The 18,215-nt window shown below is 41.1% G+C and overlaps 1 protein-coding gene across 8 annotated transcripts in view; it reads left to right on the top strand.

The window, feature by feature from the left end:
* BEGAIN (brain enriched guanylate kinase associated) overlaps positions 1–18,215 on the top strand; it is a 164,144-nt gene that overhangs the window by 41,422 nt on the left and 104,507 nt on the right. For all 8 annotated transcript variants that reach the window (XM_052783183.1, XM_052783181.1, XM_052783182.1 and 5 more), the window contains one exon: positions 4,689–4,717. In XM_052783183.1, the coding sequence (XP_052639143.1) occupies positions 4,689–4,717 (29 nt within the window). The remainder of the gene's footprint in view (positions 1–4,688; positions 4,718–18,215) is intronic.

The following is an 18,215-nucleotide window of genomic DNA, read 5'->3' as shown; positions in this document are numbered from 1 at the left end:
AAAGGAAGATGGCCACAGTGGTTCCTACCAATAAAACTTTAGTACAACTGCGAGCGCAAAAGAAACGCTGAAGTGAAATAGTTGTGATTGAAAACATGTGACAGTTTACAAATGTACCAGAAGTCTAGAAGAGTTTAGTTGTGAGTGAACTTTCATTTACAGCTTTCCTCACCACAGAAGTAAAAGCAAGTCTCACAATACTAAACAAGTCAGAGTAATAACAGGCAGACTAAATGAGCCGCAGTAACTTCCTACTACTCTTTCTTTCCTCATACATTTGATAGCAGCTAGCCAACATACCAATCCAAAGTCCACTGAACTCAGTGGGAAGACTGGTGAGCACTGAGCCAGCCTCTGGGTCCTGTACCTCCCTCTAAAATGAAACATCTCTTTCCAAGAAAACAAAAAATAATAATAAAAAAAAAGATGTCACATCCAGGCTATTCCACCTTTTTCACCCATAGATTGGGAAGATGCAGAAGGATGAAAATTGACTTCAAGATCTTAGATGAAGGAAATTTCATTAGACAGCTGGAAGATCTGAAATCTCATGATTACTTGTCCTTCAGAAAGTGATAATACAATAAAGGAAATAAAACATAAACACAGTATTTTACCAATGCAGTCACCATGTGAAGTGAACAGAATGATAGATAGACTATCAGCATGACTTTTTATTTTATTTAAAAAGGTTTTGGTTCAATAATCAACACTATAGACACCAATCATATAACAAAAAATCAAAGAATTGGATCACTATATTAAGTTTTATGTATGTCAATGACTAAGAATGTTCTGCCATTGTCTTGAGGTTGTTTGACTCATTAAACAAACATGGGGAGATAAAAAGTTAGGGCATCACAGTATTTTTCATTCACTCTGCTGACTTGAAAACAACTCAGAGGTTGTCATGCTGTCTGAAAAATAGCAACCATATTCTAAAGGGAAAAAAAGCCACAGTAAAATTCCTTAGGATTTCCATTAACAACATCCCTGCTTTCATTCAAGCCAGGAAATGACTTTGTTCTCAAAGAATATCAAAGAATATCAAGTTGCAATCTAGAATAAGCAGGAGGGGATTTAAAAAAAGACAACTGATTTGCCTTTTGAATATCTGCTCCAAAATGGACTTTTAAATGCTCAGCACTTCCAGAAAAGAGAGTCTTGACAGTTGTTCTGTGTTTTACACTTGCTTTCTTCAAATACTTAGAAACAAGTCAAGTTTCTACCAGTACTCTTAGGCATTGCCTGAAAGTGCTTCCAGGCAAAGTTGCCACACCAAGTACTTCTATAAAAAGGAAAATCTTCAAATCAGTCTCAGTATTTTAAGTAGGAGACTGTATATGGAATTGTGGAATGTGGAATATGGAAGTAATATGGAAATTACTGAGGCCAACCTTTTTGTTAAAAACAAAAATTGTTATTTTTAGGCTGATTAAATAAATTCTTTAGTCACACTGCATTGATATTGTTTAAAAAAACCTAGGTATTTAAATCACATCTGATATTTCTGTAATTAAAGGTAATTACCGATCTTAATTAAAACTATTTTATTTAAAAAAAAAAAAATCACACAGCTTCAATCACACTGCTCAGTTCAGGCATCAAGAAGCACTTGAAATGAATCAACCCACTAGCAAGCAGCAACTAATGAATGACATACCATAAGGACATTCTTATACCAACCTTTACTTCAGTCTTTCTGCTTGAAATAGGTCCCACAAGACTTTCAGGACAAGATTGCTCCAAAAAATGGCCAATTCAGAGCTGTTTAGAATATATTTCAAAATCAGTTCAGTAGGATATTTCAGATAGAAGCCTTCATAGCGAGCAGTGGGAGGATGATGTAACCTCTAAACTTCCACAGGCTATATCAATGGCAGGGATCTGGCTAGGAAACAGCAACTTTGCCTTAGTAAAAATGTCACCTTGTGAAAACAGAGCTGTTTCAGAAAACCACAGACTTTTAAAATAATTTTGAGTTGCTAAGGCTTTTTTGAGGGAAAAAAGAAATGAAGAAAAAATAAAAAAGGAAGAAGATGAAAAAGAAGAGAAGAAAAAGAAAAGGATGAAAAAAGGACTTTCCTAAGGAACACAATTATCTGAAAAAATAAACTGCTTGAGATGAAAGCTACATTTCTACAGATGCTCCTATCTTTGTTTTCACCATCTCAAGTTCCTATATGCTCGTTTGACTCTCTAGCCTGAAAGCTAGGGCATTCCCTTGAAAAGCATGCAGGCTCTAGTCCTTTCGTGTGCTCATATTTATTTACTAGAAGTGGATCCCCATCAAAAGAAGTAATAGAGCGTTGCAGTGCTGCAGCCCAGAAAGGGCTCTGACCTCGGTCAGAGCATCCTCCTCGAGGAAGATTGAGCTGAACCCATTGCTCCCACATCAGAGAGGAGCCCTCTCTTCTCTGCACAGGCTGCCAGGGAAAGGCAGAGGAGAACATCCCCAATGGTCCAAAGGAAAGTTGGCCATGTTAGACAAAACAAGCAGCTTTTACTGTGAGGAGGTAAAAAAAAAGCCCTACCATAAAAAGGTGGTGGTGAATAGCTCATATGGAAGTAATTGCAGCTTGGTTTAGTTTTCTGGTTTGTTTTGGTGTCAGGCATTTGCTGTGCTTTTTTTCCCCACTAATTTCCTGTCGGGATTGGCAGCCAGTGACTCACCTGCATTCACAGATGAGTATAGCCAGAAAGCCAGCCTACAGCTCCTCTTCTCCATCCTGCGCTTTAATGACACAAAACAACCCCCGCCCCGACCCCGTGAGTACAGAAATATTCAATGTACTAGGCAAAAGCAAGACCAGGCAGCCTCCCTTTATGTCTGTAGATATTGCCATAACTGAAGGACTGAAGTCACATATTCCAAGTACTCTGTCTTCATGGGTGACTCCCACAGTTCAAGGCAAAGCAATAGTGAGTGGCCCTGGAGAAAACTATGTCCACTCTCCCCAAAATGACAGGAACATGATGATTAGGGCAGTTTTTGAGAGTTCATCTCTGCAAAACCAAACTGGCAAGACCATGGGACTGCCAGTAGCTTCCCATGCCCAGGGAGAAAGCCCCTGAGGCTCATTTTCTGGTCAGCAATGTTTAAACTATTTCCTGCGTACTACAGAATACCCATGGATTCAATGGATAGATATAAATCAGAGAAAGCAATTATGGGTCCCTAGGTTAGATTTTTAATCTCAAAATCTGGGATTTGTTGTGGGCAACCCTGTGCTTCCAACAGACATGCAGGGACCATGGAAGACGTGTATTATATCTGTTACAGGGAAGCTGAGGAGGGTTTTTCCTGCAGCTGGCTTCTTGTGTACCAAGTTATGGTGAATGCCCAAAATTCTTAACGTAAATCATCAGAAAGTATCATGCAAACACCAGCCTGACTGACAACTTATCTAATGGACAAATCAAAAGTAAATGAGAAGAAGGGAAGATGAGTGACCCAATGAAGAACCAATGATTTGTCATTTGGGATGTTTTATTAGGCAGTTTGACAAATTTCCTTCTGGTTAACTGATTAAATTTACATTTCCCTATTTTTAATCTTTAATTTATTTCATACTCAAATATGGTTGTTAGCCATTAATCAATAAGGTTTAAAGTGTTCATGATTAATGGGCAATGCCTTCAGTATAAATAAGAGATTCTGTGATGCTGCGATTTGTCTGGCTCTAGAGATTGCAGGATTGCTCCGAGTGCTCATTCCTTAGTTACAGTAAAGCGAGACCAGGAGGATGGATGAGATTCTGTGCCAGCGGTGTGATAAAATGAAATGGAAGCAGCTATTAAGGATCTGTGTGAGATAATGCTGAAAAAGAAACCAAAGAGTTAACAAGACTATGTTTTTGATATAAGTAATGTCAGAGAGATTAATGAGTCTCCGTGCTCTAGATAAGTAGGGATTTACAGCATCTATATGGTAAAAAGAAACCAGACAGATTAATGAAATGACCACCTACTGCTCTGCCGGGATGTCAGGATTCAGGGCTATAGGGGTGCCGAGCCGCAGGCAAAGGGTTAATGGGAGCCTGGCTGCAGTGGCAGGCAGAGGGACCTGAGGAGTTACTGGAGTTGCGAGCTACAGCCCGGGTAAGCAGCAGTGAAAGGGTTAACGAAAAGCCTCCATGTATTCAGATGCTAATTGTCAAGATAGTGTATTACTTGAGGAAAGTAATTTGATTACTCGAAACTCCCACTAAGGAGGCAAGCTTGTGTCCCTTCCATCTGTCGGGCTCTGTGAAAGATGACGAATTGAACTCAAAATTCACGTGTGATGAAGTCACTATCATTCCCCAGCCAGCAGAGCACTGCTGCCATGCCCACCAAGCAGAGAGTAGCACCGCATTTCAACTTTTCCTCTGAAACCCAGGAGGCACAGTAACCTGTTACTTGCTGCTGCTTGCTTTTTTTTTTTCCCTCCCCATTTTCTGCCTCAGCGCTACAACTGAGTCATTCTGTTGCCCATGGCTCGTGGGTATACAGTGCTCCTGCAGCGCGCTGCATTATTCCCCAGTTCATCTGTCAATGTTATTTTTGGCTAATGCAGATGTGGGGTTCGCTTACCGTCGCTTTGTAGACACTTGTCGAAAACCATTTGGAAAGCCTTAACTATGCATAAATCTGCAGAGTGAATGTTTTCTTTCATTCACTTGCTCCTATTATTTGATTTCTTGTAGGCCTCTGCAGCAGAGATGGAGAAAATAAGGTAAGTGAGACAGTTTATTTACATCTCATTATAGAGAAGAAATCTTCTGCTGCACAATGGACGATACAGGCTCTTGGAAAATATTCTGCTTAATACGATCAGTGTAAAATACTGGATTGCATGATGATGTGAGGGAAGCTGTGTTTTAGAGACAAAAGAAAAGGAATGTGGTTATTCTAGTAAATCTGTTTTGCAGGGATGTCAATTCAGAAAGGATGTTTTACACACAAACATATTTTATTGCCAGTTGCAGAAGATATTTGATTATATAAATGTTGTAGTCACTTGTCCATTTACTGCAAGAGCCTGCCATTCCATTTAATGAGGGAAGTGGATCAATAATTCATGAAAAAGCTGAAGAAAATATAGGCTTGACTTCAAAGCATCTAATTACTGTGGTTTGTTTCAATATAATGCTGTAACATTGGTGTTCGATTTTTGTTTTATATTGTATACCAGCCAGATAAACCTTGTCTCCTCTGTGTTTAAAATGTTGTCATACTGTACCAGTTTCTCAGCACATCTCTCTGCTTTAAGCAAAAGGAGATGGCTTTTATAAACATAAGTTTTCCATCTCATGTCCGAGTGCAAGTCTGCTTTGGGGGATATTGCTTTTGTGTATGTTGTTAAGAAAGAAAAAGAAAGAAGAAAGCATTCTAGCCCTTTTTAAAAAAATAATAATAATAAAAAAATCAAATCCTGTCTATTAATAAAGTCCCCAGGTATTATCAAAGTAATAGGTAAAAGCTGAACTTTTTACTATCCTTTAAATACTTTATGGATCTTATTTTAACAACTCAAAACACTGGCCATGCTCTTATACGGTTTTATTGGACAAGCCCAAATTCCTTCTCTGAACCTGGTGACTCAGTTTGGTTAGTGACAGCTGTTGTCCAAGCACAACTTTGTAGATTCCTTGAGTTTGGAATGGTGATCTTGAGTTATTAGAAATGCAGAAAAGTTCTAAAATTCTGGAAATAACTGGGGAAGAAGTAGCAAATGTGAAAGAACAGAGATTTGACAAAGTGTTTAATGAATTCTGGGCTGGAAACAAAATCCTCTTTTTCATTTGAGAATGAGGAGGTTGTCTCTTACAGTGGACTTGAAGATGCATGTCTGAAAGTTTCTAATAGAATTTATTTATGAAGTGCTTCAGTTGTACATTTTTTGTAGTGTCTCATGACTATGAAAGTATAACTTTTGAGCTGAAAGAAAAACTCTGTGCAATGTATTATGGTTTTACGTATATGTAAGCACTATAATGTTAAAGCTGTTTTTCCTGAGTAACGACTGAGAAAGGACCTCGGTATGTGGTCCTGCCTTTAGTAAAAAATCCAAACAAGATCACCTATGGTATATGCACACTCATGTCATGAATTACTCTCTTAGAAGATGCAAACAAATATACAGTTACATGTTTGCTTGATAAGCATGTGTGCACAAATGCAATATGATACTTGTAATACTCTACTGAGCATGCCTTGGCCTCTGCTTTTAGTATGCAGGCTCTTGCCACATTTGCAATAACGGGCTGCAGAGCCCAGGAGAATGAGCTCAGGAATGTACTGAAAAAGAAAGAATTTGCTATGACAAGAGTAAACAACCATAAAGCTCTATTTTCCTAGCACCCTAGTTTTGCAGCTGTCAGGCATGCAGCAGTCCTTACCTCAGTACTCCTTGAGCACTATATAGATGAAAAAGCCCATACTGCCCCGCTGAAGGAAATGGGAGTTTAGTTATTAACTCCAACAAGAGAAGGGTCAGGCTGTGTCAGGAGTCTGTTAATGAAGTTTTCTGCTTACAATTCTTGTGCGTAGAAGTTGCTTCTGACGGACGTTCGTCCCCATCACTCAAGCCGATACAAGGCCAGTGCAAGGTCTCCCTGTGCTCCCGAGCGGAGCAGCGAGCCAGGCTGGGGAAGCTCAGGCAGGACCCAGAGCAGAAGCTGCACTGCTCCTTCCCAACTTTTCCAGGGTCCCTGTCCGTAGTCGTCTTGGATGCAAACAGACAGAACTCTCAGCAGTTTAAGGAAAGAGCAATCAAATCTGGAGTCATTATTTTAAATAGCTGGTGAACCCACAGACCTGAGAGAATTAGGTTTTTCCTAAAGCTATCCAAGTCTGTCACACGGGTGAAAAACAAATTACCTTGTCTTTTAAGCACAGTGGCTTCAGAGAGGCCATGAAGAAAGATAGCCTGAAGCCAGGGGAAGGAGGAAAGGAACAAGAGGGAAAAGGGCAGGCCAGAAAGAAAGAGGTATTTTTTGTTACATGTAGAAACCAGTGTAACAGCATAGGAAAAGTCATTCCCACATGATACTTGAATTTGTTCTGCCCTATCCCCGGGCCCAGCTCCTTCCCCGCTCTCTTTTTGCGGCCAGCTGAGGATATGCCATCCCGCATGAGCCAGGGTGGTGTTGGCCCAGGGACTACAGGGTGAGCCCACACCAGCTGCAGGGCTGGGGTGCACAAAGAGCACGAGGGTCCTGCAAAAGAGGGAGGAGAAGGGGGTCTGGAATTAGCAAAAAGAAAACAAACCAAAGCCTTGTTGGAGATAGAGAAGAGCAGGACAACCTACGCAGCCAGGCTGAAAACCCTCAGGGTTAGAGAAATCCAGGTTTGCATTCCACAGTGCACTTCAACATAAGAACGCCTTTTAAATATGAAGAATAGGTGCAGAGAATCGCACTTTTCAGAGAAGCTGCTCCACACTGACAGTCCTTGGGAGCCCACAGAGCCAAACATTTTAAGGCGGCAGCTCTGGAAGTCTTTGAGTGAGCTTTGCACATTCTCCAGCCCAGTGCATCTGGCACACCCCCAAGGACTGGGGTGTCCAGGCCCATTCAGACAGAAGGGCAAATGCAGGAGCCTGCAAAATTGATCCCCTGATGACCCATGCATTATTCAGCCCCAAATTCGCTGAGCCAGGGCAGCCCAAGCAGTGGTGCAGCGAACTAATACACCTCTTAGCATTACATTCCTTCACTCAGAATCTAGCTGGAAAGATGCAATTCATCTCACATAACGGAGTAATAATTCCCCTTGCAGACCAAGGAGCTGCTGTGACCTGCGATGTCACACCCTGTCCTTTTCAGCAGGGGCTTGCCATGACAGCGTTACAGGTGGAAGGAGCAGTAAGAAGCAGAGGTGGGAGGTTATCAGTATTTAGCCTGACAGAGGGATGACTTCCTCTAGAAGTGGAAACATGCGATTTTGTGCTAAAACTTTGACTAGAAAAATCAGTTACTGCAATGAATTCTTCACACTGTGAACAATTCCTAGCAGTAGACAGTGTTTATAACATCTCAAGGTACCAATACATTAGGCAGGAAGTAAGACTAACTACTAATCACAAACCTCTTGAGGATCTGCATTTATGTAGGTTGACTGTGTATGGTTATACAGTCACTTTAAACATTAATTACTTCTGACTACAACCTTTTAAATACAGTTTTTTTGATCTGGTTCTTTTTCATGTCTATAAACAAGGACTGAAAATCTTTAAGTTAAAGTAAATTTCAAATACACCTATTCTATCTTATTTTGACTCTTAGCAGTGTGCTATCTTTGGTGCTTATACTCAAGAGGAGCATGTGCCTTCCAAGTCTAAGGCCTTGCAGATCTGTGGTGGCTGGCACACAAAACTGCGAGTACTCTGGAAACTGCTCCTTTAAGTCAGATTGAATCTATAGCATGGGTAGATGTGCAAATGAAAGACCAGTTCCTATGCTACCAGGAGTTTGTTTTTTCTTTGCTTTCATTTAAATCCTGCTTGAAATACAGGTTATAACATTTAATCTTTCAAGTGAAAATGTTGTAAGGTTTGGCATAAAAGACCCCCAGCTATATTTTTGTACACAGATATTGGCCAGATTATTAGCATTTCTTACATTGAACAGTACTTACACTCCACAGAAAATGCCAGTTAAGTTGAAAGATATTGTTCAATAAAAGCTTTTTCTTTTTTCAAACACACTCCTAAAATTTCAGTGACAATTCAGAAACTCTATAAATCAATATTCTTAGTTCTAAGCTTTCAAGATCCACAATAGGCTGAACTGTGTACCTAAAAGTACGTAGAACAGGACACATCATCACCACCATCAACTGCCAGGCTCACATAATTAGTATCTGTAAGGAGGCTGACTTTCTACTTTGCAATGTAACCATGGTATTCCCCAGCTGAGGATTACTTTATTTTGGTAGCATTAGTTTTGGCACTTTACTAATCACCCAGGGATCTCTGATAAAAGTGGTCCGTGTCTCAAGGAACCTGTGAGGCAACATCTTCATTTCATTGTAGTCCTTGTTTCAGAACATATGAAAGTAAAGTGATTTGTTTTGCACACACAGCTGGTAGTAAGTCAGCAGCTCGATCCAAGTCTCTTGAATTTTCAGACTTGGACTTTTCTCAAGCATGTTTGAGTTCATCTGTGGTAAGGAAGGAATATCAGTTTCTTCAAAAGGAAGATCAGATGCATGTGCAGTCCTAGGGAAAAGCTTCTGCAGTAGTTTAGTGAAAATGTGAATACCTTCCTAAATGCCCACTAGATCATGCTGCCTTCCTTGCACTTGCTATAAATATAGCCCTCTTCATATGCTAATGAACACACTGCAATTTCCTGCCATCCCCACCTTGTCCTTGTTCCTTCTCTCAGCCTGCATCGACATTAATTTTACCATAGTTACTTGAACACAAGGAGAGGATTTTTTTGTCCAGAAAGTTAACCAACAAACATGGTTTACTTTATCCTCGGTCTTGTCTTCACATCCATAGCTGATATGCTGGGAGCCACTGCCTTGTACAGAGGCACAATGCCACAGGACAGCAGCAGGGCTGTGCAAGCAGCAGCTCCAGCATCTGCTCAGCAGTGTCTGCAGGCTCTAGCTGATGCTGGGACTTGAAAGCCCAGCTGAGGACACAGGCAAAGAGATGGCACAGGGCAAGCTCGGAAGAAATAGAGCATAGGGAAATGCTGGCATGAAAGGGCCATGAGTTTGGGGTCATTAGAGGTTATGGTAGAAAAGTCACCCAGCTGGGTGAACGTTGGGTCCATTTTGAAAGAGGGAGGAAGAAAAGGAAAAGGAAAAGAGAGCTGCCTAACTTATATTCAAACAGGTAAAGCAGGTTTTCATTTTTCTCTGCTTTGCAAGGTGTTTTAATCTCCCAGGCAGTCCCAGCAGCAGTGACAGCCCTGCAGTGCTGTTATCAGCACATCTGGTTAGTTCATGCTGCCATCCAAGGTGTGACTGCAGGACAGGTAAACCACACATGTCTCTCCCCCCGAGGCTACACTCAGCTTTAAGTTTGGTGGTTGTCAACCATAGCAATGGGAGCAATGGACACATAAGGATATATTCACAGACCCCAGGGGAACTTCAGCCCTGGAACTGGGATCGTTTGGGGCGCAGAGCCATGCTGATTTACCTATACTAGCACCTCTGAGAATTTTATTAATGCTGTCAGGGGCACAGTATGCTTGTGTAGCTCATACTAAAGTCCATCACACTTCATTTCCACTATTACTGTTACCTGTGCTAGTCAGTCAAGTCAGCACTACATCAGCTGAGGCAGGAGTGTTACTGTTATGTTGTCCTACAACCCTGCTCCCTGAACTGCTGTCTGCTGCTTGGAAAAATGATCTAAAAGGCAGTGATGCCAGTATGGAAGGAATCACCTCCAGTCACCTGCTGTAACAGGTGCAGTGTTATAGTATCTTTTTAGTTCTCGATAAAAACTGAGTGGAGTAAAAGTGTCCAGCAAACAAGAAACATGACAGGAACAGGGGGCAGAAACAATTCAAGTTGAATGAAACTAGGTATAGCTGTGTAAAGTGGCCTGCAGGGACAAGTGGGAGCTGAGCAAACATCTGAAGAGACCAAGGAAGTAGGTAGGAGGAGATGAGCCATGCCATCAACCGGGAGCTGCAGTGAGTCATGGGGAAGAGGCTGGACCTAGGTGATACCAAGCTTACAAATAATGCTCTGCCTACCCCTTTCTTGCAAGGCAAAGTGCATCACTAAGCAATACTATAAGCTGCTCAGGAAAAAATAGGAGGGGGGATTTTGGACAAATATTTCAGAAAAAAACACAAGGTCCTTTTCTTATAGTGTTTGTGATTAGTTCAAAACTTTGTAGCATAGGGAGTAGAGCTTCCAGGACAGTTTCTTTTTTTATTGTTGGGTTCCCCCCCACCAAAAGATGCAATGACCCTTGATAGTGAGAAAATTCAAAGGTGGGAAAATTGGATGCTCTCTGCATCCCCTTTATTGGTAATAGTGACTAGGCTTCAGTTTATGTAAGTGCTTTGACCAAAGCTGTTGGGGGATATGTGCAGAACAGTGAAAGCAGCGACACAGAGCAGGCAGTGGCAACGACTGCAGCAGTAACAAAACAATCTTATAAGCTGAAGAACGTAAGAGGTTCCAAGCTGCAAACCCCAGATGGTTCAAGGGCAGTATAGTTTGTGAACCACACTTGGCTGTGCTCTGTGGTAAAATCAAGCACAATTTGAATGCTTGCTGCTGCTACAGCACACAGACTGATGAAAGGAAGGAGATAACTTGTCTGCAACACTATTACAGGCATTTGCAATTGCCAGCTCCACTGCTGCTGGCATGGCTTAGGCAATTTAATTTACCAATCAATTCTTGATTTACACACAAGTGACTTTAGAATGCATTCAAATAAAAACTCTGTATCACCACATTTGATTCAATGTTCTTTAAAAATCAAAAGCATCTGAAATATATCAAAATTATTAAGCTTTTCACATTAAAAAAATTGAAGGGGCTGAATTGTCTTAATATTTAGTGATGACCTAGAGCCAGCTTAGCATGAAGTACAATATGCTGAAAAACAGGCACTAGATAGTGAGCTATAATCGTGCTTTTTGGAATTCATGAATATGAGGGTTGTATAATTTACAAAGCCCTCGAGCGGGATAGCAAGATCATAAGTGCCTGTAGCTCCTTGTTGGATTTCTCTCATGTGTGTGACCATTCTACCGCTCATGTGAACTGCACAACTCTTGTTATTCAACTCTTCCAGGAGTAACAAGATCCACCTCATTGAACAGTGCACAGTCACTGCTCATTGCTTGGTTTGTAGTAATGTTTATCCTAGGGTAAAAAGGGCCTCCATGTCACATGCAGTAATATTGCCTCTCAGAGTGTGACTTTCTTCATATATGCATTTGCAAAGCTCTGTAAAGCATTGAGAAATCTAGCTTTCATCCTGAACTTGCCCAACTGCCACCATGTCAGCAAAATCATAACTGAAAAGCTGTGTGCAAGAGAACATACATACACCTCATGCAGCAGAGTTGCCTAGGAGGGCAAACAGTATTTGAGAGGAATATTGTTGGTAAAGCAGTAGTTAACTGACTTACGTGTCATACCAGGACATCACAACTACACAAATGCCATTTCAGCTACTCGGAGCAAAATGCAAATTTTGACCACCTCACCTTGATTTTGCCCATCTTTAAAAGGAGGAGGAGGAAGAGGAGGAGGGTGTCCTAGAAGAAAAGAGAAGCTTCAAACTTTTTCTGGAAGGCACTGAGCTCTTCAGGGACTCCCTGCTGTGCTACAAAGACCCTCATGTTCACAAGAAACTCTCATGACAACAGCCCCAAATTGCTGCCCTCTGTTCAACAAGACCAAGTTTCATATCCGTGTTAGAGCAAAGGGCTTTAACTTTGACATTTCAGTACAAATCAGGTCAAACAAATGAGCTAATTTTATTTTTCTGTTAGCTGTAACTGCCATTTAGACAAGAGGATCAGTTTAAGGAGCTGCTCTATTTTTAAGGCCTTCCAAGAGCTATACTGGAATTCCCAGCAATGAATGGCAACTTAATCTTTTCCCTGGCCACCCCCCAAGAGCTCATTCTTGCAGTAGGCAATTTGAAGAGATAAACAATCAGCACTCCTCTTTTCTGCGTGTTTCTGTTTAGAAAGTGTTAAATCTTTGTGCTGCTATTTAACTCGGGGATGCTGGCTTAACCAAGGTACTGCACAAATTAACACAGTTCTCAATGCTTCACCTGTACAGAGTAGTCTACAGACAGGGAAAGAAATTGTCTATATATCTGTATAACTGGTCTTACTGCCAAGAAGTCCTACAGGTGTAGGTGCTTGAAATGACATTTAAGTAGCACTAAATGCATGGCAAATGACTTTACACAGGCATGTTTAAGTTTGTAACTGCTGGGTCACTTGCCCTTTGAGATATTATTTCCTCACGGTATGAATTCTATCTCTGTCCTGTAACAGAGAAGTAGTATTTCCAGGGAGTTAATCAGAAGCAGTCCAGACCGACGTACCAAATATGTTCCAAGACTTAATGCAGATCCATGAGTGGCTGAAAAATAAATGTTTTGCAGCTCTACCCAATATTCTTAACAACTCAGTGGGGAACTAGTAACAGTACATTCATGGACAGAGGCACATCCTTCATGATGGGCAAAGTGCTGCTTTCTATAGAGAAATAAAGATTTTTAAACTGCATACAAACAATCTGTAGCACTGAAACAGTTCTATTTGAATTCAAAATAAATTGTATGCTTAGTTTTGACTCTCAGCTTGTGAATAGCAATGATGCTTTTATTTGTATTTGCATTCTGATTTAGATTGATGAGACACCAACAATTAAATAGTGAAAGATCAAGTGAGTCAAATACTCTAAAGGCTGGATAAAAATGAGAAACACAGCAAACTAGCCCAAAGCAATGCAAGTGGAGTGGTGAAAGACAGAGCAGCAATGATATTTAAGTAAATTACTTGGAAAGCAGTAGCATAGCTCAACACACAGGAAAATTTGATTGTCCTAGTCAAAAAAACAGAGCAAGAAGTTTTTACACAAGTCCAAATGGGCCTTCAGTCCTACATCTTTCCAGTGCTGAATTCATAGATAGGCTCTTGCTAAAAGGGGTGCATTACTGGCCTGGCTTATTTTTACCCAAATATGCACAGCAGCTGGCCCTAGTACCCCCACTCTGCCATCTTCTTGCAGCCTTGCAAACACAGTGCCAGGCAGAGCCATGCAGGGAGGCGTCTGGTTTCTCAACCCACATCAGCAGCGTAACCCTGCCAAATCTGAGCCTCAGCAGTTCCACTTCATTTCTGACCCCTCACAAGCCTTTAGGAAGAGCAAAATCTTCCTGGCTTATCCCTGTCCTTACTGTACCAATGCTACCAAGTGAAATGGGCATGAGAAGCAGGCTTCTGAGTAGATTTCCAGCCCACACTTTGAAATGTAGTCTAGGATAGCCCAGTTAATGACAGTCTTTGCTCTGGAGCCCCTAGATATCTGGCAAGCTGGAGCAGGGGGCGAGGGCTGATAGAAAGTCCCGTCATTCACTTTGCTTCCATTTTCCCACTTGTGGAAGGCAAAACAGTACTCTTGCCCTGCAGCTGGAACTGCTGTGGTAGGTGCCGGAGACCCCTTGCTAAAATGACATTCCCGGTTGTGGAATGTCCTGAAGCATGCTTTCATGTTTCTTTGGTCCTGTTTTATTTTTTCACAAGATGCCACCAGTTTGTGTCTTGTCTTTATATCAAATGTTCTTTATTAAACTCTTTCACTACTAGAGGAACAAAGAGCAGGAAGGCTCTAGGAGATACACAGTCCTCACCAGTCCCATGTGAAGGAAAGACCAAATTCAAGAGTCTTGACTTTTCCATGAAGAAGGTTAATTAGCCCTTTGTATAACTCAAGGAGTAGCTCTGGCAACAGAGCATATGGGCAGGAAAAGGAAGAAATGAGTCATAGATAGAGAACACTGACATGAGTTTCTTTGGGCCAAATTTAGCTGACCTATACTGTTTGGTAACAAAGCAACTCCTCCCCCCCCCCTCGCCCCCTTTCCCCTTCCCTCCTTCTCAATCTACAAGAGAAATCACAACCTAAGAGTCATGGATTTTTTTTTCTGAGAAATTAAGAGTACATGAAATTATAGCACTAAACAGCTAGTCTGCTAACAAATGTCAGTTTAGAGGAGTAAAGCTGTCTTGTCTATTGCATATGATGCAAAAAGTTCTAGATGACAGGTAACTTCCCACAACAGGAACAGGTCTTTTTTTTCTCCACCTTGACAAAGCTGCTAATGCAGATTTTTACAGTAACTGTAGACTTCAACTTGCTTTCCTTTAACTGTGTTATGCTTTCTAATTGACAAAGCCTCAGCAGACTCAGTTACTAGAACTGATGGGTTTCACATGCTGTGAACTTCTGGAGGGTTTTCTTTACAAACCAGGACTGAATATCATCTAAATGTAAAAGAAAAAACATTTGAGAGAGTTGTCCTATTAATTCCAGCACACAGTGCACTTGGAGCCATTTGAGAAAAATAATGCCAATCTAGCCAGTTTCACTTAATATTGATTTGAGGAACATTTATTCTCATCGAAAAGCATTTTTTTTAATGCAGTGATAACCCTCCCATGGCCTACTGTGGAAAACAACTTTTCTTATAACCTAGGAACATGTAGCAAATAAACGACAACAGCTACATGTCGCTTGGATTCAGGGAACGTGTAAGGTTTCAGTTACAGTTTTGGCAGTAAAATTCTAATGAATTCTTTGGTGGTAATACAATGTGGACTGGACTTCTCTACTGCAGCTTTACAGTTACTTTGCATTCTCATCTCCATCCACTGAAGAGTTGTCCAAATCCTATGGTACAGTAAAAACAAAGTTTACCAGGATTTTCATCTTAAGGTTCCTATAGCACTGAACTACTAATTGTCATGGCACGCAGAGCAGACAGTTCTTATTAAATTGCTAGCCTGGATTTGTAGACCATCCCATCTCCTTATTCATCACCTTTATATACACAACATTGGGAAGGCATCTTAAGATATCAATAGGCATAGATATGGTTGCATGCTGAATTCTAAGTAACTGAATGAATCCATTACTGCATCCTTAGAGGACTCCAATTTTTCCCAGAACTACAACTCCTTTTTGAGTGTTATCTACCTCATTACGCATAGATTAGTTACATTACATATTGGTTTGCACAGACCACACAGAAGCTGAAAACAGTTAACTACAGTTTTGCAGAGAGATTAATGGAATCAGAAAGAGACTTGAGAAAACAACATATTCTTTTATCTAAAAGGCAATGTTATTTATACTTTTTTACATTCATGTGAAAAACAAACCACTCGCATGATACTCCTGTCACTCATATTTAGAGTGGTGCCTGCTACAAGTCTGCATTAATTGGAACCATAGCTGGCATACACCTGCAGCATGGATTCATGGGACAAAGCTACTAAGTTATTTAAGGTTTTCCAAATCCACTTCAAACTTGTTTGCTTATACCTTTGCTATGAGCCACTGAACTGGAGACTCATTAACTACAACTTTCATAACAGCAGAAGGCATTCTTATTAACAGTAGAATCAGTAAAATCACCAAAAACTGTTATCCCTTTACTAGTGGCAGCTCTTTTGCAGAAAGCTATTAGTTGTATTTTCTATTCTTACCCTATTTTCTTCAGCACTAGAAATTAGGTGATTGGCTTGCAGAGTCACTCCCTGATTGCCGAAATTAAGGGCAATTATGCAATGGAAAGAGGAAGTATAACAGGTCAGAGATTGTACATCTGCTTGAAGTGCAGGTGGTGAAGGTGCTGCCATTACTGAGTTGAAAACATGGACTGAGGGCTAAAGCTTTGAAGGATCTGATAGTCTTGCTCTACAGACATGGGTTACAATCACAGCCATTAGGATTCTCTCTGAAGCACTGTCAAAGTCACAAACTTCCATCTCCTCAGGGGAACACTTACCACCCTTTCTAGAGTAATGAAGAGTTTCAGCTAGAAGCTGGCAATCTTTCATGGGCAATGTGCCAGACTGTATTTTTTGTTCCTAATTTAGAGCTTAAACGTGTTGGTAGACAACATTGGGAGCCACTGCCTCTCACAGATGCTTCTCTCAAGATGCTCTGGATGCCAAATCCCAGCCCTGTGCTGACCCTATCAGTCTTGCAGAAATCCCCTGATGTCTGCTAACCACTGGGAGCCCCTTAGAAGGAAAGTTTTATAAATGTGCAGAATACTGCCTTCCCCCACGCCCTGCCCCGACTCACTCATTCTGCATCATTTGACATTTTAACATATTGCCATATTAACCACCAAAACTCTGATCTGTGAGCATGACTTCAAACTTGTATTTACAAGAGCAGAGATGCAGCAGCATATGGACCACCAGCTGGTGAGAAGTAGGAATGGTACTTTGTGGAGTTTGAGTCACTAAGTGAATTTAAAAAAAGAAAAAAAAAGACCATCTTCTGTACAGTCAAGGAGTTAGAGAAAAGCCTGGCATCTTAGAACCAGAGCTGTTTGAAAGGACAACTGCAACAAGGCCAGTACCCAGAAAGCACAAAATCTAGAGGCATTAAATAAACTAGAAGCTAATGTTGTTTGTTACAAGAGGTATATGCAAACAAGCTGGTTCCTGCTAAGGCTGTAAGAAATAATACCACAGAGGGAGTGATGCAAGACAGAAAAAAGAGAGACTACAGTCTGTTCCTCTTAAACAGGAAGAATCAAAATCACTTTGAGAGCAAGGGTGACACTGGGGGAAGTGTCTTTTTATTGAGGTTATAGCCACCTACACTCAAATTCAAAAGTCCCCAGGCTCTTTCCCCACCTCTCCCTAGCCTTATGTCTTTTCCTCAGGTGTTTGCCACCCCTTCATCTTCTGGAGGGATTCTCCTCATGCTCCATCACCAGCTTCACCCCTTCCCCTCCCCAAATGGTGACTTGAGCTGACATTCTGCAGACCTCAGACATTTTCCCCTCCAGCAACTTTTGGGAGATTAATCGCTTATTTAAACTACCAAAGCTCGAGTCCTCCCAGGAAGTAGTTCATTCTTTCTCATCCTGGGTTCTACCCTCAGACTGTTGTTTTTCACCACTATTACTCCAGGAAGAGTTGAAAAATCCCTGTCTAAGGCCATGCAACTGTAACGAAGATTAATTTTCCTCAAACTTCAGAGACCAAGGTGCACTATTCTCCTTAATGCCAGTCCATTTCACCAACCTTTTCACTTTAGCTATTTCCCGAGAAGCCCAGGTTTTAGAGGACAGTTCTGTGGTCTCAGTCCTCTCCCCTCAGCTGCACTCCCTTGCCAGCTCTGCTTGTTCAGGAGAGGTTCCTGTGGCTTTCTCAGGCAGACACAAGAACAGGGAGTCTCCTGCAGTTCCATCAATGCAGCTGCTAAGCAGAAGCTGTCTTTCAATAACTGGGATCCTTTTGGAGAAAGTAGTAGACAGAAAAAAAAAGATTTGGCAAGGGGAAAGATTTATAGATAAACATTTTTTGTAATGGGGGAGGAAGATATAGAAGGAAAGGCCTGTTCCTTCAAAAAAATAGAATATTGTCTAGGGTCTATTAAATAACAATATAACTAATTACCAAGATAATTATCTTCATGCTGGAGCACCAAACAGCTGAAATACAGAAGCTGCTGAGAGCACTTACTAT

The sequence above is a fragment of the Harpia harpyja genome, chromosome 3, assembly GCF_026419915.1.
Source record: "Harpia harpyja isolate bHarHar1 chromosome 3, bHarHar1 primary haplotype, whole genome shotgun sequence".
Classification (NCBI taxonomy): Eukaryota; Metazoa; Chordata; class Aves; order Accipitriformes; family Accipitridae; genus Harpia; species Harpia harpyja.
Note: the sequence above shows the minus strand (reverse complement) of the source record. Positions and strands in the feature narration are given on the sequence as shown.